General features: G+C 44.9%; 1 protein-coding gene across 2 annotated transcripts in view; it reads left to right on the forward strand.

Moving 5' to 3' along the window:
- Positions 1-24,031, forward strand: part of FLVCR2 (FLVCR choline and putative heme transporter 2) — a 62,502-nt gene that overhangs the window by 33,724 nt on the left and 4,747 nt on the right. The window contains exons 1-9 of one of the 2 annotated variants that reach the window (XM_012438116.2): positions 3-86; positions 1,648-1,789; positions 5,410-5,550; positions 14,886-14,953; positions 16,174-16,277; positions 20,359-20,469; positions 21,672-21,777; positions 21,898-22,009; positions 22,557-22,612. In XM_012438116.2, coding sequence (XP_012293539.1) covers positions 1,735-1,789; positions 5,410-5,550; positions 14,886-14,953; positions 16,174-16,277; positions 20,359-20,469; positions 21,672-21,777; positions 21,898-22,009; positions 22,557-22,612 — 753 coding nt within the window. In that variant the 5' untranslated portion in view covers positions 3-86; positions 1,648-1,734. Of the gene's footprint in view, positions 1-2; positions 87-1,647; positions 1,790-5,409; positions 5,551-14,885; positions 14,954-16,173; positions 16,278-20,358; positions 20,470-21,671; positions 21,778-21,897; positions 22,010-22,556; positions 22,613-24,031 lie in introns of those variants that run through there. The other variant, XM_012438115.2, reaches the window with a different exon arrangement.

Below are 24,031 nucleotides of genomic sequence, written 5' to 3' on the forward strand. Positions count from 1 at the left end.
ACCAGCTTCCCAGCTATGAAGAAGGTTGTATTTGGCCCTGCTTATGGCTGGTTTTTACCTTCAGTGGAAGTCTTGGAGATCAGCAGGTAAGCCTGATTCTGACAAACTAGTATGACTAAGGGTCAGATAAAGCTCCAAGGACACAAAAGAGGCCTCTCTTCTGCTGAAGCCTGCCTACCTGGGCCTTTCTCAAGGCTCTTAGCTTGGGAGGCACTGGCCAGAGAAGACAGGAGATCTGCTTTCTCACCTCCACTCTGCTAGAACTCTGGGTGACCCTCAACAAGTCACAGAGCTCAATTAACCTCACTTGGCCTTTGTTTTCTCCTGTAATGATTGGGTTTGTAATTATAATAGAGGATTACAGAAGGACTTTCAAACTGTAATATTCTATCATTGCAACCCACAAATATGGCCAGTTGTGTTACCTGTTATATTTTTGTCTTAAGATTTTTCCTGCTAATAGATTATTAAGCTCCTTGAAGGCAGGAACCCTGCCTTATACCTCTTGCTACCTCCTAAAATATCTAGTAGAGTACGTTTTAAAGATGCATGTGGCTGATTGATTACATATTGGTCTAACGAGCTCTACACAGAAATGATGAGTGATCACTTTTGTGAATATTCCAGAACTGAGAACCACTAGTAACCACCTCGAATGGCTGTAATTGACAGATTGAAAAACCAGTCAAGGCAGCCAGCAGATTGAAAGCTGATGAATAGTGTGAAAATGAGGAGTGAAAGCGAATCGCTTCTTTACCTGTAGCTCTTTCAAGTACAATAAAGGAAAAATGAGACCTTAAGACAAAAGAATTACTCATCTTCCTTCACTCTTGAAATTTGATGCTTGCCTGAGTTCACAAGCTATTTTCCCATTTCTGCTTCAGTATTATACGCAGCAGAAGGGCTTTTGGGAATTGTATCACAGCCAGTCAGTACTGAAGCCAAGCCTTTCTGACCTCAGAAACACCCAAGTCTGTTAGGTCACTGGAATTTGGACTCCAATCCAGATTAAAAAATGGTTTAATTTGTTGGGAGTGTGTGTGTGTTTATAGCCATTTTTAAGGTGCCTATCTTCTGCGCGCATACATTTATGCAGTTACGTGTGACTTTACACTACAGATGCTTTAGAAGTTACTACGTTATTCACACAATAAACTGAAGCTTTCATGCTTGTAAATGTGATAACTTTAGACTTTCAACTCTTACTGAGTGCAAGTTCTTGGGCTTGCAGGGTATAGAATTTCTCCCCAGCTGGGCTCAGCTCTGGGTTAACAGATTCAGTGAAACTAAAAATTTGAGTAGCACAAGAAAAAAATAATCAATGTTATTTTACTCTATTCCAGATACGGGAGTAGAGGCACCATCATTCACTAATGTGCAGCTAGAGAAGAGCCAGCCCGCATTGAGACCATCAACTATACTTTCAATAGGCATTGATAATGAGGGTGGTCAGAAGGATGTATGAGCCCAATCATCAGTTAGAAGAAAGATTTCTCTGGTGTTTTGAGTTGGGAAATAATCCCTGTTTGGGTGTGAGGAGGGATTGGAAGTTGGGAATTAGATTTCTTATTAAGAGTCTCTTTACATTTGTGCTGTCACCTCCCTTGGCCACTGGTAACTGTGATTGGTTGTCTCTGTCTTCTATAGCTTGGAATTGCGATTGGGTTCTTGGTCCCTCCTGTTTTGGTACCCAACATCGAAGACCGGAACAAGCTTGCCTACCACATCAGCATCATGTTCTATATAATAGGAGGTGTGGCCACTCTCCTCCTCATCCTTGTCATCATTGGTAAGGTCATTAGTAGACTGATGGGACAGCAGTTGAAGAGGCAGGGAGATTCTGCTGACTTCAGCGGGACCCTTGTGAACATGCCCTGAAATACCATGGATATTTACAGAAACTGGTGTCTTGGCTTCTTATGGTCTTCAAATGTTTTAGCCTAGGCAGTTGTTCCCACACAGTGCTAGCTGGTCCTGTGCACTTTGTTAGTGGCTAAGGACAGGTTTAATTGTCATTAACCTGTTCTCCAGTCCTACCTCATTGGAAGTAATGGGTAGACTGCTAGTCCCCTTGATGAAAGCCACTGGGCACTTAGGCCATCACAGGCACTCTGCTAAGCATGCCTGATTTCATTTAGTCTTCAGCAGCCCTATCAGTGAGGTACCACTCTCAGTCTTATTTAACAAAGAGAAAAATGACACTTAAGGGAGGTTATATAAACTATTCGAGATTAGATAACTAATCAGTGGCAGAGACTGGAGTCAAGTCTAAGCTCATCTATCTCCCTATTCCAAATTTCTGAAAAACAAAACTGAAATTGATTCATAAAATTAACAGTCTCATAGATTAACCTGACAATACTTAGGTATCATACTTCTTTAATGATTTTTAAGAATTATTTTTATTTTTATGTTCTTTTTTTTATTCTTCTCTCACCCGTGTACCAGTGCATCTTTAATGCTTTTTTAAAAAATTTTAAGAGTAAGCCAGGTACAGTGTCTCATGCCTGTAATCCCAGCACTTTGGGAGGCCGAGGCAGGTGGATCATGAGGTCAGGAGTTCAAGACCAGACTGGCCAAGATAGTGAAACCCCTTCTCTTTTAAAAAATAAAAAATTGTAAGACTAATATATGCTCATTATAGAAAAATCTAGAAAATACAAAAAAGCATAGAGAAAGGAATGACCATTAACTTGTCATTGTACAGGTTAATCCCAACCGTGAAACTCAGATAATTACTGTTAATATTTTGTTTTTTATTTCTTATTTTTGGAGATGGAGTCTTGCTCTGTCACCCGGGCTGGAGTGCAGTGTCACAATCTTAGCTCACTGCAACCTCTGCCTCCTGGGTTCAAGTGTTTTTCTTGCCTCAGTCTCTTGAGTAGCTGAGAATATAGGTACCTGTCACCACACCCGGCTAGTTTTTGCATGTTTAGTAGAGACAGGGTTTCACCATGTTGGCCAGGCCAGTCTCGAATTCTGACCTCAAATGATCCACCCACCTTGGCCTCCCAAAGTGCTGAGATTACAGGTATAAGCCACCACACCCGGCCCGTACTGTTAATATTTTATATCCATGTGCATTTAATGACTGAGGTATTTGGTAAGAGAATTTTTACATCACTCAACTGAAAGTTGAGTGATATAATATGAGCTTTGATAAATTTATTTTCAACTAGTAAGCTGTGTAAAGGTTAACCAGCATTCTTCCTAATACCTGAAAGTTCCAACTCATATGTTAAAGGTTTCATTCCTGCCTGCTGGCCCCACCTCCAGAGTTAAGCAGTTCCGTAATTGGGTACCTCATTCAACCGTTCTCACTGCGTTGTTTCCCTCCAAGAATCCAGGATGAGAAAGGCTGCCTAATGGGTTTAAAAGCTGGCAGAATGTCTTAGACAGAGACCTTGGTGTCCCTGGTAAGGTGAGAAGCAAGGGAGCTATGGATGAGAGCAGGGAAGAATGATACAGCCAGGGGCCTCTTAGCCAGACTTTGAGTTTCAAATTATATATCCGGCTCCAAATTCTCAAGCAGATGAGGGCCTGGTCCTTTGCAGTTGAAAATCTGGAGTTTGGACATTTCTATTTGGGCATTTTATTATCAAGCACAGATAGATAGTTGCTAATTGAGTAAAGACCTGAAAAATCATATCTGAATTCTGGTTTGTGGTTGCCAAATATTAAGCCAACACCTGCTGATGTAGAGATGAGCAAACTTTTTGCCTTGCATTCTTTCCCCTGACTAAGGGAAGGTGAAGAGGCAAGACAATGGATGAGAAGCTCCCAACTCGAATATCCAGGACTGTTTCTAAAGAAGGAGGAAGCAGGACTCTGAAGTCTGGGCAAGGGCATTTTCTTGGTGGAGGGCCCCTTTGATCTTCCAGGAGAGTAAACTTCATTTCCAGGGCTTCCTCTAAGTGGTGATAGTCTACTCACCTTTCAGGAGCATTCTCTTGGGGTGTAGAGGAGGCTGCAAGGTGCTTATTTGGAATATTTTCTTTTTTTTTTTTGAGACAGAGTTTCACTCTGTCGCCCAAACTGGAGTACAGTGGCATGATCTCAGCTCACTGCAACCTTCGCCTCCTGGGTTCAAGCAATTCTCCTGCCTCAGCCTCCCGAGTAGCTAGGACTACAGGCATGTGCCACCGCACCTGGCTAATTTTTGTATTTTTAGTAGACGCAGTATTTCACCATGTTAGCCAGGTTAGTCTTGGACTCCCAACCTAAAGTAATCTGCCTGCCTTGAGCTCCCAAAGTTCTGGGATTACAGGCGTGAGCCACCACTCCTGGGTACTTAATTGGGATTTAATAGGGGAATTGCTTTAACCAAACAACTAGTTAAACTGATCTGCCCCCTAGAAAATGGACTGGCGATCCGTACAGTCAAAATGATCATGCTAGTTGTACTGAAAATATTATAAAAAGGGAGTGGCTTTCCTGCTGTGATGCTCCAGCCCTTCATATCAGAGTGTCTGCTCCTGGTGAAGCATGTGCCAATCTTCTTGTTTCTGTCATGAGGCAGAGGTCTGATTCAGACTTTGAGAAACTAGGATTGGACCTTACATTTTTTTTTCTGCAGAATAAGACCCCTTTCACTTATTCAGGGAATATTTATCAGCTGCTGCATGCCATGCTCTGTGCTAAGCTTGGGCAGCATAGTCCCTTTCCCCTTGGGAGGAGCTGTGGCGCTAAGCCACTAACTGGGCTCACCAATCCCAACACTTTAGCTTTTGCTGCTTTTCCATCATGTGTTGCTGGCATGTTTCTTCAGTTCTCTGTGTGTATGTTATTTGCTGGTTACTATGAGATTCCTTGAACTTTGAACACTGCCTGGGATGTCCAGCGATTTCAGCCTTCCAGCGGTCATTAAGAAAAGTAATCGGGGCTGGGGGTGGTGGCTCACACCTGTAATCCCAGCACTTTGGGAGGCTGAGGTGGGCAGATCACTTGAGGTCAGGAGTTTGAGACCACCCTGGCCAACAGAGCGAAACCCCATCTCTACTAAAAAAACAAAAATTAGCCAGGCATGGTGGTGTACGCCTGTGGTCCCAGCTACTCAGGAGGCTGAGGCACGAGAATCGCTTGAACTCAGGAGGCAGAGGCTGCAGTGAGCCAAGATCATGCCACCGCACTCCAGCCTGGGTGACAGAGTGAGACTTCATCTCAAAAAAAAAAAAAAAAAAAAGAAAGAAAAGGAAAAGGAAAAATGTATCAAAAGACCATTCACTCAGCCTCAGACAATGTGGAGCAGCTTCAAGAGAGGGGCTGGAAAGTGTTTCATTTAAGAATTAATATTTCCTTTGGGAGTCTTAGCTCCTCTCAGATGATGGAGCAGCTTTCACCCCTGTGAAACCAGCTCTGTTGGGGTGGGACCACAGGAATTTTCAGTCATCTCTGTTTCTTTCCTTTCAGTGTTCAAGGAGAAGCCTAAATATCCCCCCAGCAGGGCCCAATCCCTGAGCTATGCCTTGGCCTCTCCTGATGCCTCGTACTTAAGTTCCATCATCCGGCTCTTCAAAAACCTCAACTTTGTGCTGCTTGTCATCACCTATGGTAAGGTGCCGATGTGCCTAGGAAGCCATTTGAACTGGAAATGTTAGATGAGAGGCCTGAGATATCTTCACATCTTACTCTTTCCAGATCCCAACTGTGCATGTGAAGTTGTTGTTTAGGGTCAATCCAGAGGACCCAGCTATGCCCGAGGGCTTCTGCATGCATTGTAAAGTCCACCTAGAAAATAATTTCTTCCCATGTTAGGTCATCTGACCAATGCCTGTTGGGCCTCCAAGTCTCATCTCCATATCACTTTTGTAGAGCAGTAGTAGAGAAAGTCACCACTTTCCCTCTCTTACCATGCTATTCCTTGTACATCTTTTTCTTTTCTTTTCTCTCTTTTTTTTGAGACGGAGTCTCACTCTGTCACCAGACTGGAGTGCAGTGGTGCAACCTTGGCTCAACACAACCTCCACCTCCCGGGTTCAAGTGATTCTCCTGCCTCAGCCTCCCGAGTAGCTTGGACTACAGGTGTGCGCCACCACACCCAGCTAATTTTTGTATTTTTAGTAAAGACAGGGTTTCACTATGTTGGCCAGGATGGTATCAATCTCCTGACCTCGTGATCTACTCACCTCAGTCTCCCAAAGTGCTGGGATTACAGGCGTCAGCCACCGCGTCCAGCCTCTTCCTTGTACATCTTATCACCTGTCATTAAAAAAAAAAATTGCAGGTCTATTTCCATATTAGACTGAACTCTCTAAGGTTGTGGATTTATGTTTTTCATCTTTCTGTCTCCTTAGCAGTGGCCAGCCTTGGGTGACTATTCCAGTAGTTACTGAATTAGTTAACTAATGAATGCATGCATATATGTGTCTTGCCATATGAGTCACTCCTCAACCCATCCTCCCTCATCCCGTAATTGACTTCTGTTTTATCTGAATGCACAACAACATCTCTCTTTCATTTCATTTGCTTGGATCTTAGCAAGATAGGTTGGAATCTTTATGCTAATGTGTTGGCTTCCTTTCCCAGTATGGTGCTTTCTGTGTCTTCTTTCAAGCCTGTAATAAGATTGTTGAATCGAACTAGGGCAAAGACAGAGCCTCATGGCATTCCATTAAAGAGTGTCCTCCAAAAAAAAAAGTGTCCTCCAGATGAATGCCAACCATTAGTTAGTACCCTTAGTCCAAGTTGCTACATATCTACCCAGCTTTGTTGCTATTCAGCCTACATTTGGTCATTTAATCCACCAGTTAAAGTTTGATTAAAACCAAGAGTTAGCAACTGTGTGACATGTATAGTAACCATATGAAACAAAAAAATGAGATTGGTTTGACATGACTTATTCTTAGTGAAACCCCAGGTGGCCTTGGCTTCATGGTGCCTATACACTGAAAAGTATTGTTTTATAACAGCAATCGCGCTTACTATGTGCCAGGTACTTTTCATATCTGATTTTATTTAACTTCCAGTACACCCATGTGATGTTGGTACTAAAATTATCCCTATTTAACAGATGAGGAAACTAAAATCAAAGAGGTTAGATAACTAGCCCAAGGCCACACACCTTTCAGGTGGCAGAGCCAGAGTTCAAATATAAGTTCATGTAACTCCAAAGTCTGCTTTTTTTCTCCCCCAAGACAGAGTCTCGCTCTGTCACTCAGGCTGCAGTACAGTGGCATGATCTCGGCTCACTGCAACCTCCGCCTCCCAGGTTCAAGTGATTCTCCTGCCTCAGCCTCCCAAGTAGCTGGGATTACAGGCACCTGCCACCATGCCCAGCTAACTTTTGTATTTTTAGTAGAGACGGGGGTTTCACCATGTTGGCCAGGCTGGTCTTGAACTGCTGACCTCATGATCTGCCTGCCTCAGCCTTCCAAAGTGCTGAGATTACAAGCATGAGCCACCACACCCGGCCCAAAGTCTGCATTCTTAATGCCAATTCTGGAATTGTTGATGTTCCTTCCTAGGATTGTGCCAGGGTTTCATTTTAGACTCATCTGTACATTTTATCTCAATTAAAATGTTTATCTGCTGAGACACTAGATAAGAGGTGGCTTCATCCTGTTAGAGGGGCAATCCCATTTTTCAGGCATACGTGAACTTTCATCTGGAATAGCTGTAGATGACCCGATTCATCTTTAAGGTCTTGGTCCTCCATTCCTCATTTCCTCCAGTTTCTCAGTTCTCTGAGTATGTCTCCCCATTCATCCACAAAATAAAGACAAAGTTTCCAAATCTTAGAGAAGTCCAACTAAGGAAGTTACAAGTTCCCCATCACTGAGAGGTATTCAAGTATAGATGGGACTAACCACTTGGTGAGAATGTTTTAGGGAATCTCAGGCTAAAGATGGATAGTGAAACAAGATGACCTTTGGGGTCCCTTCTAGACTCAGGATTCCATATAAGAGCTTTTACTTTTGCTAGAGTTAGATATCATGAGTGCATTGACCTCTGACAACCATAAACCTTGTTGCATCTAACAGAGGATGTTTGAGGCCTACCTTGGGATTCTAGGGCAGATGAGTGCTTCATAACTATTTTCTATGGATGAAAATGGTGACGGTGTGATAACTGGGCAATGGTCTCATTCCAAAGGCTGTGGTCCTCAGTGCTGGAGGTTGTTGATATTAGGGCCAGGTCACTGACCCATGAGAATAAGAAACAGAAACAAAATGTACCAGGAACATTGTTGCTCCTGGTCATCGAAGGGCTCAAGCCTCGGCCATGCTGTGGAGAGCAAAGCCACTCCTCCTCCTTCCTCTTGCATGGCTGGTTGCTTATATAGTCTTTAATCTGACAGAGTAGTTTTAATCCTGTACTTCTGGACTCTTTTCCTTATCTGTTTGATTAAATGATAACCCAGGAAATAGATAAGAAAGCACTTCTTGAATGGTGGAGTAAGGACCTTAGAAAATCTGCTCCTTCTTAAAAACAAGAAAAATGGCAAAAAATGTCAAAATGATTTTTTTCAGAACTTTTAACAGATGGCTTGCAACAATCCAAGCAGCATTTATTCAGGATAAATGGCTAAATATCAGTAAGAATTATGGGCTTTAACTTGCCCTATTCCAATCCCCTTCTCCCAGGCTCTGCAGTAGCCTTGACTACTACAGCCTCTCGGCCATGGGGCTGTGACAGCCAGCAGTCTTGCAGCCATGGGGCTGTGACATCAGCAGCCTTGAAGCCATGGGGCTATGACAGCCAGCAGCCTTGCAGCCATGGGGCTGTGACATCAGCAGCCTTGAAGCCATGGGGCTGTGACATCAGCAGCCTTGCAGCCATGGGGCTGTGACATCAGCAGCCTTGAAACCATGAGGCTGTGACAGCCATCAACCTTGCAGCCATGGGGCTGTGACATCAGCAGCCTTGCAGCCATGGGGCTGTGAGAGCCAGCAGCCTTGTGGCCATGGAGCTGTGAGAGCCAACCGTCTCATAGCCATTGGAGGGAGCAAAGTCAATTTGGAGCTCCACCCCTGAGAATTACTATTTGACCTCCCTGGCAGGTTCCCAGAAAAGCCCTATTCATAGGACATGTTATTTGATCTGACTTGGAGTTTGTTCAGTGGGAAGAGCTCTATTGCCAGGGCATTTGTTGAAAACAATCAATGGCACTGCTTAACATTGTAGCTGCCTACAGTGGTGATAACAGTTGGGGTGAACAAGAGGCTGGCTGAAAATGCTGAAAGGAAACTCTGGAGAATGTGATGTCCATATGGGGCTCTTTGCCAACATGGAAATGATTCTTAGACTTAATCACAGGTCTGAAAAAATTTTTGATTGAGGAATCATGTTAATTGCTTTACATGCATTATCTCATTTAATTTTCAAAACAAACGCATGACATAAGCCCTTTACTTCATTTTATGCATGAGGAAACTGAGGCTCTGGAGATTTAGTTTCTTACCCATAGGGCAAAAACAATAGGCACTTGGACTCCAACTGTTAATCTTTGCTTTCTGCTACTGTGTTTTTTCCAAATTAAAACAAACAAAAACAATTTTTTTTTTTTTGAAATGGAGTCTCACTCTGTCGCCCAGGCTGGAGTGCAGTGGCATGATCTTGGCTCATTGCAACCTCCACCTCCTAGGTTCAAACAATTCTCCTGCCTCAGCCTCCCAAGTAGCTGGGATTACAGGCACCTGCCACCATACCCAGCTAATTTTTGTATTTTTAGTAGAGACGGGGTTTTACCATGTTGGCCAGGCTGGTCTCAAACTCTTGACCTCAGATGATCCGTCCACCTTGGCCTTCCATCAAAAAAAGTTTTTAAAAATGCCCTGTATAAATTCAACTTGATGCTTCGAAATTCTCCAGAATCATCCCAGTCCTCCCAATCCCCTTGCAGTTTCAGATTGGGCTTTGAAGACAAATTGGTTCATACTTTTTACATTGTACATGTAGTGTTCATATTTAGCTCTGAATTACATGCATTTAAAGAGCATGTAGCTGGAGCTACATTTAAAGAAATCAAATGCTCAAAGAGCATTTAAAGGAATCGAAGAGACAATAGCATTTCACAGGAACATGTACTGGACATGGGTGAATATGTCTTGGGTTAAGAGCCTTGAGTGCTAGACTCATAAGTTCAAAGTTGGCTCATGAGAAATGGGAGGTCTGAGTTTTGGTGTCAGCTCTGCCCGTTACTGAGTGTACCGCCTTCACCCATCTTTGCTACCCATTCTTCATCTCTTTAATACTCTCCACCCCTACCAGAAAACAGTGATGACACTTACTTCCCATTGGAGTGTTCTGAATGGAAGTGAAAGCTTTTAATGCAGTTGAGAATAAAGACATGGCATGCCTCCAGATTGCTATTGCATTGGTAAACTTATTTCCAGCGTTGCTTCTTTGGTCCAAACCAGATTTCACTAAGAGGAGGAGTAGCTGTCCTGTAGCTGGTGGTATTGTATTTGTCGTGGCTTTCCAAGTGGTTCTCCGAGCTGATGAGTCAACTGCCCAGAGCTGAAGTACAGTGATAATTGAAGGCCTTGGAGGAAATTGAGGGTCCAAGTATTGCTAGCTTTTCCCTAGACTTCTGGCTACACCCTTAGAGGTAGGGTTGAGAGATAAAATAAAGGCCATCCAGTTAATTTGAATTTCAGATAAGCAACAAATACTTTTAATATAAATATGTCTTATGCAATATTTGTGGCATATTTATACTAAGAACTATTATTATTTTAAATTTATTTATTTGCTTTTTTTTTTTTTTTTTCCAAAATCTGGCAATTCAGTTTAGAAGGGAAGAGATGCAGGGGTTGGGCTCGTGTTTGATGTTGCTGAAATCTCACATTAGTGAGAAACTGCCAGTAAAACACCCTCCCTCTCTCTTTGAACTTTGGCAATACAGGAAGACTCAAGGAACCAGAAATTCCACTTGTCTGCAAGTGTCTTTGGTGTGTTTCACAGTAGGGTGGGGTGAGAGGGAGAAAGGAAGCTTCCTTTGGCTACATTCTGTTTGTGGCTCTGGGTCTTGCATTCACATGGCCTCCTCTAATGTCTTATTATCAATGGCATAACAACTGCCCTGTTGAAAAGGCTTCTCTTCTAGAAAATGCCATACTCAAAAGGCGTACTTTTTCTGTAGTTATCCCCCAGACTTGCTGAAGGCAAGATTATTCTGAATAATTTTCAGAAGGCTTCTGAATAATTTTCCAGTGCCCCTGGCATCTGAACTCAGAGCCTCAACTTGTATATCCCAAGGTTCACCTTCCCTTGGGGCTCTCAGTGCTTTATCATTGTTCTACCTACATAGGCCTAGGGAGGGGGCTTCATGCCCCCTCTAAAATCCTGGCTAAAGAGTGGGCATAAAATCCTTCTCCGGATTCCCAGGAGCTTTGCCAAGGTCAAGCTGGCCCTTTAAAACAAGGACTAAAGGAAAACACAGAGTAAGCAAAACCTAAAGATATGATCTGGGGTCAGTGTTTCCCAAACTTCCCTGAGGATAGGATCCCCTGGGTGCTTGACTGAATGTGTGCATAGATTTCTGGAAATACAAATTCAGAAAGTCTGGGTTGGGGCCTGGGAATCAGCTTTTTACCAGCATTCCAGTTAATTCTGACTTGCAGCAGAGTTGAGAACCTCTGGGGTAGCTGTGTAGTGGGTCTTGAAGCCTCTTCCCATCCCAGCTGCCTCCATGTTAACCCCACCACTTGAGAGCCTGGGTCTGGTCCCTGATCTTCTGAATTTTGAAGGTCATGTATTCTCAAATTCCAGACGCTTTAACAAATGTATAAGGGTTTTTTGTTGTTGTTGCTAAAGATGCAGATTCCTGGGCCCTATTCTAAGAGATTCTGATTCAGTAGGTCTATGGTAGGGGTTCACAATCTGCATTTTTAAACTTTAAGGAATTCTAATGTCAGTAGTCTCTGGAACACAATTTGAATAACATTGTTATTGGGGCTGGGCTTGGTGGCTCACACCTGCAGTCCCAGCACTTTGGGTGACCAAAGTGGGAGGATCAGGATTCAAGACGAGCCTGGGAAACGTAGTGAGACCCCCACATTTTTCACAAAGAAAAAAATTGTTTTTGACAAAGGAAAGAAAGAGATTCAGAATGCAGACAGAGTCCTTTCTGCCTCTCTAAAGCCTGCCTCCTCAGTAAGTGGCACCTCTCCCAGGTGACTGATTCCAGGAATGACCAGGCCTTTCAGGGGAGGTCACATTTTCTCTTCCCTGGCCCAGCAGGCTCACCTTGCTGAGGATGATCAGACCTGAATAGAATGCAGTCACCTGTACTCCTGTAAGAGGTACTCACGCACAGGAAGGAGCATGCACTTCATTCCTGCCCTTCTGTGTGGGATGCCCAACCCCTTTGTTTGGGAAGTACAGTGAACTTATCCTGGTTAACCATGTCTGGCAACCTTTGACAATATTGGGAGGGACATCTAGACCAAAGATGGATTCAGAAAACATACACAACCTCCTGATTCCTCTAAGGTAGGGCTGCAGAAACAGTGGAGAAGATCGGCAGCCTTCCAGGATGAACCTCTGCTCTTCCTTCCCTCCTGGTCCCCTGTAGCCCTGATTCAGTCACCTGTCTGGCCTGGAGCAGGGATGGCTGTTGGTGAACCACATTGCTCTAGGGAGCCAGTGCTTCCACCAACATTGCTTATGATCAGAATCACCTGGGGGTCTTGTTCAAATGCAGATTGCGGGGGGCCTCACTCCCAGAGTTCCTGCTACAGTAGGTCTGGGATGGAACAGAGACCACACTTTGGAAACTATTTCACTAAACCTTTGAGCCCCAGAAAAACCACTCAGCTTCTGCAGTATGGGTCAACCTGTTCAGGACTCTGTTCCCCAGGCCTTTAACAGGATCAGAAAAGAACTGGTATATTTTTTGCTCTCAGTCCTTCTGGATAATTTCCCTCCTTTTTCTGTGGATTCTGCCCTCCTTGGCTCATCCGTTAGGAGAGCAGCTGTTCCACCTGAAGCTAAGCCTGAGTTGGAACATTCCTTGCCCTTTGCAGTGTCAGGCTAGGCCAAGAGGCTTAGAGAGGAGTGGGAGAGATGGGAAGAGGGGAGGAGACTGTTTTCTTTCTTCTCCTTCCCACACTCCGCCTCACTTGGCTTTTCAGGAATGTCTCCTTATGGGCCCTCCTGACTCGGAAATGGACTTTCTAAGTGCCTGAGTGTGTGCTATGAAGATTAGATGGGAATGCTGCTTGGATGAGACATTGCTGAGAGCCTTGCGATCATTGCAGCCATCAGCCTGACAGCTGTAGTGATGTTTGGGGATACGTCGGGGTTTATTGGCCCGCTGTGGCTCTGTGCTGCTCAGGAAGCTGCATTGAGCCCAACCTTGTTGCATCCCTGGGGTGACCTGCTAGGAGAGGCTGGGACATGAGGAAATTGTTCAGTGACCGGAGATGGAGAAATCTAATTCGAGAATCAGCTTTGTGAGGATATAAAGCAGAGTGTTTAAGATCAAGAACTCCGGAGCCACAGGGTCTGGGTTCAAATCGAGTTCCATCACTTAATACCTGTGTGATTGCAAAGCAATTCTTTCCCCTTTTGCAGGAGAATTTGACCTTTGCTTAACTTTGTATCTTTTACCCCTGGGAACCAGATAAAGGGAGTATGTCAACTACCTTTAGGCAACATTGCTTATGATAAAAATGTCCTCTGGTGATAAAAAATGGACAGGGAGACCTATTCATTCTTGTGGGAAGCCATTCTTTGTGCTTCCCTGAGTACAGTGACTCCTTTCACTGGCCTGTCACTTATGGGGCCCCTGGAAGCTACGCCTACGGAATTGTTACAAGTAACAGTGGCGCCTGTGAGGCATCCAGGGTGGTTGCCATACCCACCTTTCATTGCACCTTAGCTGTCATCTGAAAGAGAGTAACTTCTGGAAGGCTGTATGGACTGGGGTTCTATGGATTGGTTCCACTGAAGTGGAACTCCTGAGGCTGCCCTGCCCACAAGCTACGTGTCCTGACTTACACCCTTCCAAGTGACTCTAATGTTGAGTGTGCTATCTTGTGAGCCTCAATGTTTAGTAAAAGTTAGAAAGACCCCTGGTGGGCATTGTGGACTGACTGTATTTGTTGTTTTAACTGTGTGTTCATCTGTCCTATCTATAAAATGGTGATGATAATACTACCTACTTTCTAGGGTTGTTACGAAGTATCTAATCCATAGGTGTGTGCAGCTGCCATTGTCATCATTATCATCATCATTGAAGGGAGGCCAGGAGGTCTTTTCTCCTTTGGGTCAGTTCCAGTCTCAGCTACTGATTTGCTGTATGACTTTGGCCAGATGACCTTATTCACTACAGATGCCGCCTTTCACAGCATATCCTAGGTGCTCCATTCCTTAGGTGAATGAATTGGTGTAAAGTAAGAGAGTTAACCGAATGCTCTTTGGGGTCTCTTCTAGTTTCGTGTAACAGATTTTGTGTGACATTGAATCAGCAAAGAAAGTTGGAGGAGGACTGGAAAAACAGGAGAGAAACTACCTGCAGAGGGAGTGGCATCAGGGGTCAGAGGTCTGGAGCAGCCTAAAGAGGGGGCAGGGTCATCAGGAGGAGGAGGAATGTGTCCAGGAGTCCTACTGACCACCCCATAGATCTACCCAATGCTTAAGAAGAATGTAGATAATTCTGCCCTGGGAGTCTCTTTTCCAGGGCAAATCAAAGGGATCAGAGATCAACGGGGTATGGCTAAGGAAAGATTAAACGGTTACTTTTGGTTGTTTTGAAGTATTTCTTTGAGAAAACTGCAGAGTAGCCTCAGAGCTCCCTGGATTTTTCTTCTCTACTGCTCAGAGTGGCAATGGGGATGAGGATTTCTGCCCACACCCTCCCCCAGCTGCTGGGGGAGAAGTTAGCAGTGGCCCCAGAAGAAAGCTGACCCTAATGTTGTATTTCTCACTCCTTCCTTCAGGTCTGAATGCTGGTGCTTTTTATGCCTTGTCCACTCTGCTGAATCGCATGGTCATCCGGCACTACCCGGTAAGGGACTTCCCTAAGCGTGTTGGGCCTCGAGATAATATGTTTCTAAGTCTGTCTTGGCAGGAGCTTGGATGATGGTGAAGTCTTCGTTCCCCGCAGTTCTAGGTAGCATGATATGGTGGTATGCTTATGGGATTTGGAAGGAGATGGCCCTAGATCTCAACCCCAGCTATGGTGGCACTAAACTGTGTGATGGCTTGACAATATGACAAGATAGTGTTTCTGAGCTCTCATTTTTTTTTTTTTTTTTTTTTTTTTGCTGCAAAAGAAGTATAATTATTTCTTGCAAGATTCTTTTTAGGATTAGAGAGTAAATAATGCCACATGTATATGTATATATAATTATATATGAGATATGTATTTATTATACAACAGTGCTTGGCAACACAGTTGGCAAATATATACATATAAAATATTTCTGAATTTAAATGTTTCCAGAACTCGTGAGGGCTGGGTTGGTTGCTGGGAATGGAAAACTGAGGGTCCTGGAGTCAGGAATACAGAGATCCAACCATCTTTTGAAAGGACTAGGCTCTTATACTTGCAGAAGTGGTAGGCTAAGTGGCTAAGTGTTCTAGTTTTGGAGTTCAAAGGCGTGAGTTCAAATCCTAGCTCTGAACTTACCATATGTCTTGTGACCTTGGGCTTGTACATTAATCTCATTGCGCCTGTTTCTTCATCTGCAAAATGGAGAAGACTGATTCCTAACCTTATGATGGGGAATGGTGAGGAGTCAATGAGATAATGATATAAAACCTTAGACATGGTGCCTAGCTTATAGTAAGCACTCAAAAATACGTAATGATTATCTTTCTATTCCTCTTGGCGCTGATAGCTCAAAAAACCCAAGAATGGAAATTTTAATTTCCCCATCTGTGAAATGGAAATAATGACAGATAAGATAGAAGAGTTGCTGTAAGGTTTACATTTTTTTTAAATTTGCCTAAAAGTAGTTCTAAGAACAAATTTAGTTCATCCCTGTCACTCCAGCATCCAATATCATGCACACACAGTCAGAGTTATGTTGCTGGGAGGAGTAGTTATTCTAGAATTTTCTCCTAAGTCATCGTCTTACAGGCCATCTTGTCCTGATACATTCTGAATGTTGACTCTGATGGAGCCTGAGTTACTTGCCTTTGTTCCTTCACCCCACGGTGACTGCACCCTCTCCTGGGTCTTGTCCCATCTCTGGGTGATCATTGGGGCTATGGTTTCCCCAGGGGGAAGAAGTGAATGCTGGAAGAATTGGCCTGACCATCGTCATTGCAGGAATGCTTGGGGCTGTGCTCTCAGGAATCTGGCTGGATAGGTCCAAAACCTACAAGTAAGTGACTTTTCCTCTTGGACTGAGAACTGGGGACCTGTTTTTTGAAATGGCGTATTCATAAGTAATGTGGCTGCAAGGCATTGTGTGGATATCTGAGTGGCCAAGCAGGTCATTCAAGTTTGTCTTCTCTGAGCCTCAGTTTCTTCATTTCTCAAATGAGGGAAGCTATACCCTTCTTAAGATCCCCACAGGATCCTAGGAAGATGAGAACTACCGGACTTGAAGGCCTAGCATAGTCCTCTTCCCCCTCCCCACTCTCTACGTAGCTTTGTGAAAGCAGCAGAGAAGGGAGAAATGAAAATGAATAGGAAAAAAATTTCAGCAGTAGAAAGTCTGTGGAAACTCCAAAGAATGGAGATGAGGAGGAAGTGATTTCACTGCCCTGTTCTCATGGCATCTTATGGACCCCGTGGGGTTAACCAAGGTGCTCTATGCTTTCTCCAGTTTGCAGTGTATATTATCTTCCAATTATTTATAGCTTGCTGGTAAATATCATAATGTTCTTTGTACCCAAATGCCTAGTGCATGTCTAAGAGCCTGGAGCTATTGTAAAAGGTTTTATCAGGCTAGGCACATTGACTCACATCTGTAATCCCAGCACTTTGGGAGGCCAAGGCTGGCGGATCACCTGAGGTCGGAAATTGGAGACCAGCCTGACCAACATGGAGAAATCCTGTCTCTACTAAAAATACAAGATTAGCTGGGCATGGTGGCACATGTCTGTAATCCCAGCTACTTGGGAGGCTGAGGCAAGAAAATTGCTTGAACCCAGGAGGTAAAGGTTGTGGTGAGTCGAGATCATGCCATTGCACTCCAGCCTGGGCAACAAGAATGAAACTCCATCTCAAAAAAAAAAAAAAAAAAAGCAAAAATTAACTAGGCATAGTGGCACACACCTGTAGTCCCAGTTACTTGGGAGGCTGAGGTAGGAGGATCACTTGACCCAGGAGGCAGAGGTTGCAGTGAGCTGAGTTCATGACACTGTACTCCAGCCTGGCTCAAGAAAAAAAAAAAGGTTTTATCAGTGTGAACATAGGTGAAGAAAAATTAAAAGATTTTAGTGAATGCCAGTCCACTAGTCCCCCCATGGATGCCAAATCAGGAGAAGAATCTGCATTTGTATAAAGCAACCTGGGTGCCTCAATTCAGCAGCTGGCCTTGGAGGAAATGCGCTGGTGAATAGCCCCCCAGCGTCCTTCCTTTATGATTTTCCAGTGCTCCCCATTCACCGGGTACTCAGTTTAGCCCTGGCTGGTGGGACAGCTGCTAAGCTATACTGTACTGGGGCAAGGCAGTGTCCCAGGCTGCTCCGTCAAGGCCTCCAAAGTTCCCAGTGTCTGCAGGCAACAGACAGTGGCAGACCCTGTTCTCCACCACACAAACCCGCTTCTGTGAGGCTCTGGTCAGACCAGATCTCACTCTGGCTGCCCGAAGAAAGGCCAATTGAGACCATCCATAGGGAGGTGGCAACGAGGAGCCTGGCTCTGCTTAATTACTGCTGGCGGAGCTTGGCTGCCGCCTCATCGCTGCCATCTGTTAGTTGCTTGCTTCAGCCAGACACAAGAGTGGTGAGGACTGGCCATTCCCAAACCACTGAATAGTAGTGTCCCTTTTTCCAGGGCTTGCTCTGCGGCAGGAGGAGGGAGGGATTGGAATGTTGGCTGGGCTGAGACATGGGCAGCTGTATGATTCAGATGAATTAGAAAATATAATGAGAGGACTGGGAAGGACACTTTCTCAGCCCTTTTCAGAACCTAGATGTCACCAGTTCCTAGCGTCACATGATGTCTAACTCTAGTGGTCAGCAAGAGATATTCTTCTCCCTGTACTGCTACCCAGGTAGAGAAGGCGCTCTCAGTGGGACAAGAGCTCTGTGATCCCATCATTTCAGTGCCAGCCCTCGTCACCTTAAGGCTCCCAGATTTGTCTAGTTTGGTTTGAAGGCTGGAAATTGGGTGATGAGGTTTATCTGAGGCTGGAACTACAAATAGTTGCTCTAAACTGGTCAGTGGTTTAGGATGAAGCTATGATTAAAGCTTCATCCTGGTGAGCTTATGGGATAATCAATAAGACTGGTGTCCATGACATCACTTTCTGCAGAGTCTGTGGGAAGAGTGTGAGGGATGAGCATGAAGGGAGAAGGAAGCTCCTCTACCGTTAGCAGCTGCTTTGAAGCATCAGGGGGAAGTAGCATCCTTTGGAGACTCTGACCTTGAGCTTTCCCAAAGATGCAACCACGTGGTGCATCATCATCCCTGCATGCAGTAGCAGAAGGGGCATAGGTTTCAAATCCCGTTCTGAGTTCACATCCCAGCTCTGCATTTATTCAACTGGTGACTTGGGACAAGTCACTTGAGTGGTCTGAGCTTCAGTTTCTTCATTGGTAAAATGAGAGATCATCATATATTTCTCACAGGATTTTTGTAAAGGTTGAATTGAAATAATAAATGCATTTGAAGTGCTTCATAGAATCTGGCACTCAAGAGATGTAGGGTTTAGTTTGACACAACCATAGTGTGCCGGTTGGTGCCTCCACCATGGTTCTGGCTTCAGGAGTGACGTGTAAAGAAAGGCTTTAAAGGTCGGGTGCGGTGGCTCATGCCTGTAATCCCAGCACTTTGGAAGGTCAAGGTGGGCGGATTGCCTGAGCTCAGGAGTTGGTGACCAGCCTGGGCAACGTGCACCTGTAGTCCCAGCTACTGGGGAGGCTGAGGCAGGAGAATTGCTTGAACCTGGGAAGTGGAGGTTGCAGTGAGCCAAGATTATGTCACTGCACTCCAGCCTGGGCGACAGAGCAAGACTGTCTCAAAAAAAGAAAGAAAAGAAAAGAAAGGCTTTAAAGCTTTCATCATCTGAGTCCTGATGTTCATGGTAGAGAGGCAGAGGGCTGTGCAGTGCTTGTGCCCTGCCTTAAGCAGTGCAGGGAGAAGAATGCAGGTCCAATTGCATGAGTCAGGGCTGCAGCAGAGTCCTAGGTGGGCGACATGGAAAGAGAACTGCTGGAGGGGCACAGAGGAGTGAGCCTGAAATAGAAACCAGGACTTGCTGATGGGACTCCTGAGGGGACCGAGAGAGGGAAATGTAACAGGGAGTGGGCGAAGCTAGGGATGGTTTCTCACATTGGCTTTGGAAGTCACGTACTCAGTTCAGGGCAAGAGAATATTCTCTCTTAGTTCCTGCTCTCTGGAGTGGAGTAATTCAGACTCAACAGAAAAAGCTTTGTTGGGTCTGTTCAAATAGGGACAGGAAGAACTTGTAGGTGACAGAGAGCCCTGCCCAGCATTGTCATGGATCTTGGGATAAAGCAGACAAGCAGAATTGGATGGCTTCTGGGGTAGTCCTGAACATCAGGACTTCACCATGGCTGATGTGTGTCCTGTTTTTCTTTTTTCTGGTGAGAGATGGGAGAAGGAGAAAGAGCTTTGCCCTTCTTGTCTGTGGCCAGGACCTGACAAGGGGCAGCTTGATATGGTTGAGTGGGTTCTACAGAAAGAGAACAAAGATATCGTAAGATGGCTTCCTATCTTATTAGTCTTACCCTTTGTAGTGTTGATCATGATGTAATTAAATAATTTTTTGTGTGATCATTGTCCATCAGTGTCCATCATCCTCATGGAGAGAAAGTTCTATGAAAGAAAATGTCCAAGGAATAAGACCAGGCCTTGACCTCGTAAGGCCTGTAACTCCAGCAGTTTAGCAGGCCAAGGCAGGTGGAGCACTTGAGGTCAGAAGTTCAAGACCAGCCTGGCCAACATGGCAAAACCCCATCTCTATGAAAAATACAAAAATTAGCCAGTGTGATACACATGACTGTCCCAGCTACTCAGCAGGCTGAGGCACAAGAATTGCTTGAACCTGGGAGGTGAAGGTTGCAGTGAGCTGTGATCACGCCACTGCACTTTAGCCTGGGCAACAGAGCAAGACACTGTCTCTGAAAACAAAACAAACAAAACTCCAATAACATAGCAGAGGGCTCGACAGACAGCAGATACTTAATAGGTACTTGTGGAACAAATGAATGAATGAACCTATTCAAGTCAGAAGTGTTTGATTCCATTTTTTTTGCCTCAACTTGTAGGGAGACAACCCTGGTGGTCTATATCATGACTCTGGTGGGCATGTTGGTATACACGTTTACCTTGAACCTGGGACACCTGTGGGTAGTGTTCATCACTGCTGGCTCAATGGGGTAAGTTTTACCTCTGGTCTGTTTATTAGAAAACACCATTGCATGGTTCTTAGAGCTTCCAGCATCCTAGGATGCAATATTGATACCTTTACTGACTTCTCACTGACCTCAGGAGATATGGACATGGTGCCCAGGGGTCTTGGTAATACTTGTAGCACTTTCAAAGGCAGCCTGGGCTGTCCTTTTGGGATGGAGTGAAGCATGAAGCACACCCTTCATGACCATTCGGAGGCTAGAACCTGTTTAGAGTCTTTTTCTGTTTTTGCATGGACAACATGGGATTATGGAAAGTACACAGGGCTTGGAACCAGAGACTCTGGGTCCTGGTCTCAGTTTTGCTGCTGCCTACCTGTTAGACCATGGGCACAACACTTAACCATTCTGAGCCTCAATTTCCTCATCTGTAAAGGAAGATAAGAGTGGCTGCCTTGTCGAGTTGTTGGAAAGATTGAGAAAGATGACATGAAAGCGTCAAGAAGTGTGGTGCAAATGTAAGAAATTAAAGTTGGAATTGTCTAGACCTGTTGTATGAGAAAACATAGGAAACAATACCTCTTTCACAGGAGTCTCTGTTCAGCTCCACCTCCCAGTTATTTTCCTAAGGGCAGTAAATGAGAAAGAGAGAGAGAGAGAGAGAGAGAGAGAGAGAGAGTGTGTGTGTGTGTATGTGTGTGTCTGCATGTGCATGTGCATGCAAAAGAGAGAAAGAGGGAGAGAGCGCACGCTGGCACTTGGTCCTCAGCTGGCTCCTCTCTGGATGGAAATAAGGAGGACTCTGAGTTCCTCCTTCCAGGTCCCAGAGAGCCATGGAGATGCTGCTCAGTATCCAGGAACTTCCCACTACCAGTTCAAAGCCTATGTACCCAGGACATAGTCTCTCAGCTGCGGGTTGAACACACCAGGCATCCCTGCCCCTTCTGTAAATGCTGACTCTGGCTGTCACTGATGGCGAGATGGAGAAGCAGCAAGGGACACCAGAGACCTGCTAAGTACAAGGTCTCCCTGTGAACTTCTTCCTGGCCTTCAGGCGTGCCCCTCTCCTTGGTATGACCACTTAGAGGATGCCTAGATCATTAGAGGACTAGTATGTCTTGGTGGGAAGAAACAAAGCAGGAAAGGGAGTTCTAAGGGAGGAGGTGGGCTTCCCATCCCTCTTGTTCTGGAAATTCTTCATCCCCTTGTTTCTCTGGTCTGGACTTCAGCTTCTTTATGACTGGCTATCTCCCGCTGGGATTTGAGTTTGCTGTGGAGCTCACATACCCAGAATCAGAAGGCATCTCCTCCGGCCTCCTCAACATATCTGCACAGGTAGAGCTCGTATTTCCTCTTTGTTTCCTGGCTGGGCTGGCATTGCATCATGGCAGCTCAGTTCTCCTCATGGGTTAGTTGACTGGGCCCTTGTTTCCGTTCTTCTTTATGCCTTTCCAGGTATTTGGGATCATTTTCACCATCTCCCAGGGCCAGATTATTGACAACTATGGAACCAAGCCTGGTAACATCTTCCTGTGTCTGTTCCTTGCTCTTGGAACAGCCCTCACTGGTGAGTTGGAGCCTGAGAGCGAGATGAGGCTCAGGTTGCCAATTTGGGACCCCAGTGTCTCGATGGAGCGACAGATAGGGAGTACCTATGTAGGGGGACAGAGGGAAGGGTTTGTTGGGGAATCTGTTCAGGAGGCAGCGCATCGTCTTGGTAGAATGAGCATGGGTTTTGGAGCCAGAAGACCATGTTGGAATCCCAGACTGTGAAACTGACTTCCATAGCTGTTGACCTTGGGCAAGTGGACCAACCTCTGAGAACCTCAGTTTTTCATCAGTAAAATGAGGATAATTAGAGCAATGCATGCAAAGTCCCTGGCAAATATAAGTGATCCACAAGCGAAGGCCATTATTGGCTTCTGCCTGTCAGGGACAGCAGTGATCCTCGGGCTTTATCAAGTTGGCTGATGGTGCCCTCAGTCACCAGCTCTCTTGAATATCTGCAGTAAGTTTGGGATACCTGTGACCCTTAGGAAATGAAGGTTTCTTCTCTTGGATGAACGTGATAACTGTGTTTTTGTCTTTCTTCCTTCTCAATCTATCAACCTTAGCATTCATTAAGGCAGATCTCCGGAGACAGAAAGCAAACAAAGAAACTCCTGAGAATGTGAGTATGTGGGAGCTTTGTGAAGCTGAGATCAGGGTCCAAGGCTTTTGATGAGGACGTGGCAGCATAGATGGCGCAAGGAGAACTCCCATGGGGTCTGGTTTTGTCACAGCTGGGAGACCAGCTCATCACTCACACATGGTATCCTAAGGCTTTCCTTGGTGGATGTTTTTGCCATTGCTTTCTTGCTACTCTTTTTTGGATTCTTCTCTCACTTCCTACCCTCTTCCTGGAGCCCCGGCCTCATCCCAAGCATGTCACTGTTGTCACAGTCAGCTGAGCAGTGCTCCTCACTTGTCCTGAGCCGAGTCCTGAGGCTCTGGCTCCACTGCTTTCAGCCTGGGGTAAGTAGCTGGGGAGGAAGGCGAAGCCTGGCTCCATCATCTGTCATGGAGGTGGTGGCCCCAAGGCAGTGGCTCTCCTGGAATGTGACAACTCCTTAGGCAGGGCCATGGGGATGGAGCCGAAGAGTTGCCAGTAGGGCTCTGAAAGGACAAGTCAGGAAGCAGGAGCTGGCGTGGTAGGAGAGGGGAGGACCAGGAGTGTGACCTAGAACAGAAAAGTGTTTCTCATCTGTTCTAACTGGCTGGGAACCACTTTAAACAAAATGTTAGTTATCAAATCTGAGTGATGATGAAAGAAATTTCAAATCTGAGAAAGAGTAAAGGTAGGTATTCAAAATTTTTAAAAAAACTTACAGAGGTAATACATGCTCTTGGTAGAAAAAGTAAAAAATACAGAAAAGTGTACAAAATTTAAAAATCATCCTGTAATTCCATCGTCTAGAGATGAGATGCTTTTTTTGCATTGATTTCTGCATGCCTGTATCCACATGAAATATATGAATATGTGTATATAAATGCAATTTTTTTAAAACAAAAATGAAACTCTGTCTGCTTTTTTCACTTATTGCAAACACTTTATCAGGCAACTAGACTTTTGCAACTTTTTTTTTTTTTTTTTTTGAGACTGAGTCTCGCTCTCATCCAGGCTGGAGTGCAGTGGTGCAGTCTTAATTCACTGCAGCCTCTGTGTTCCAGGTTCAAGCAGTTCTCATACCTCAGCCTCCCTAGTAGGTGGGATTGCAGGTACACGCCACCATGCCTAGCTAATGTTTGTGTTTTTAGTAGAGATGGGTTTGCGCCATGTTGGCCAGGCTGGTCTCAAACTCCTGACCTTAAATGATCCGCCAGCCTTGGCCTCCCAAAGTGCTGGGATTGCAGGAGTGAGCCACTGTACCTGGCCTACAACATACTTTTAATGCCTGCATAGTGTTCCTTTATATGGATAAGTCATGATTTATTTAACAATTTTCCTGTCTGTGGACATTAAGGTTGTTTTAAATTGTTACAAATAATATTGTGATTAATGTTAGAAGCTGAATCTTTGTGCATATTCTCAAGTACCATATTTCCTTGA

The sequence above is a fragment of the Aotus nancymaae genome, unplaced genomic scaffold (assembly GCF_030222135.1).
Source record: "Aotus nancymaae isolate 86718 unplaced genomic scaffold, 86718_ANA_hifiasm-v0.15.2.pri h1tg000011l, whole genome shotgun sequence".
NCBI classification, from domain to species: Eukaryota; Metazoa; Chordata; class Mammalia; order Primates; family Aotidae; genus Aotus; species Aotus nancymaae.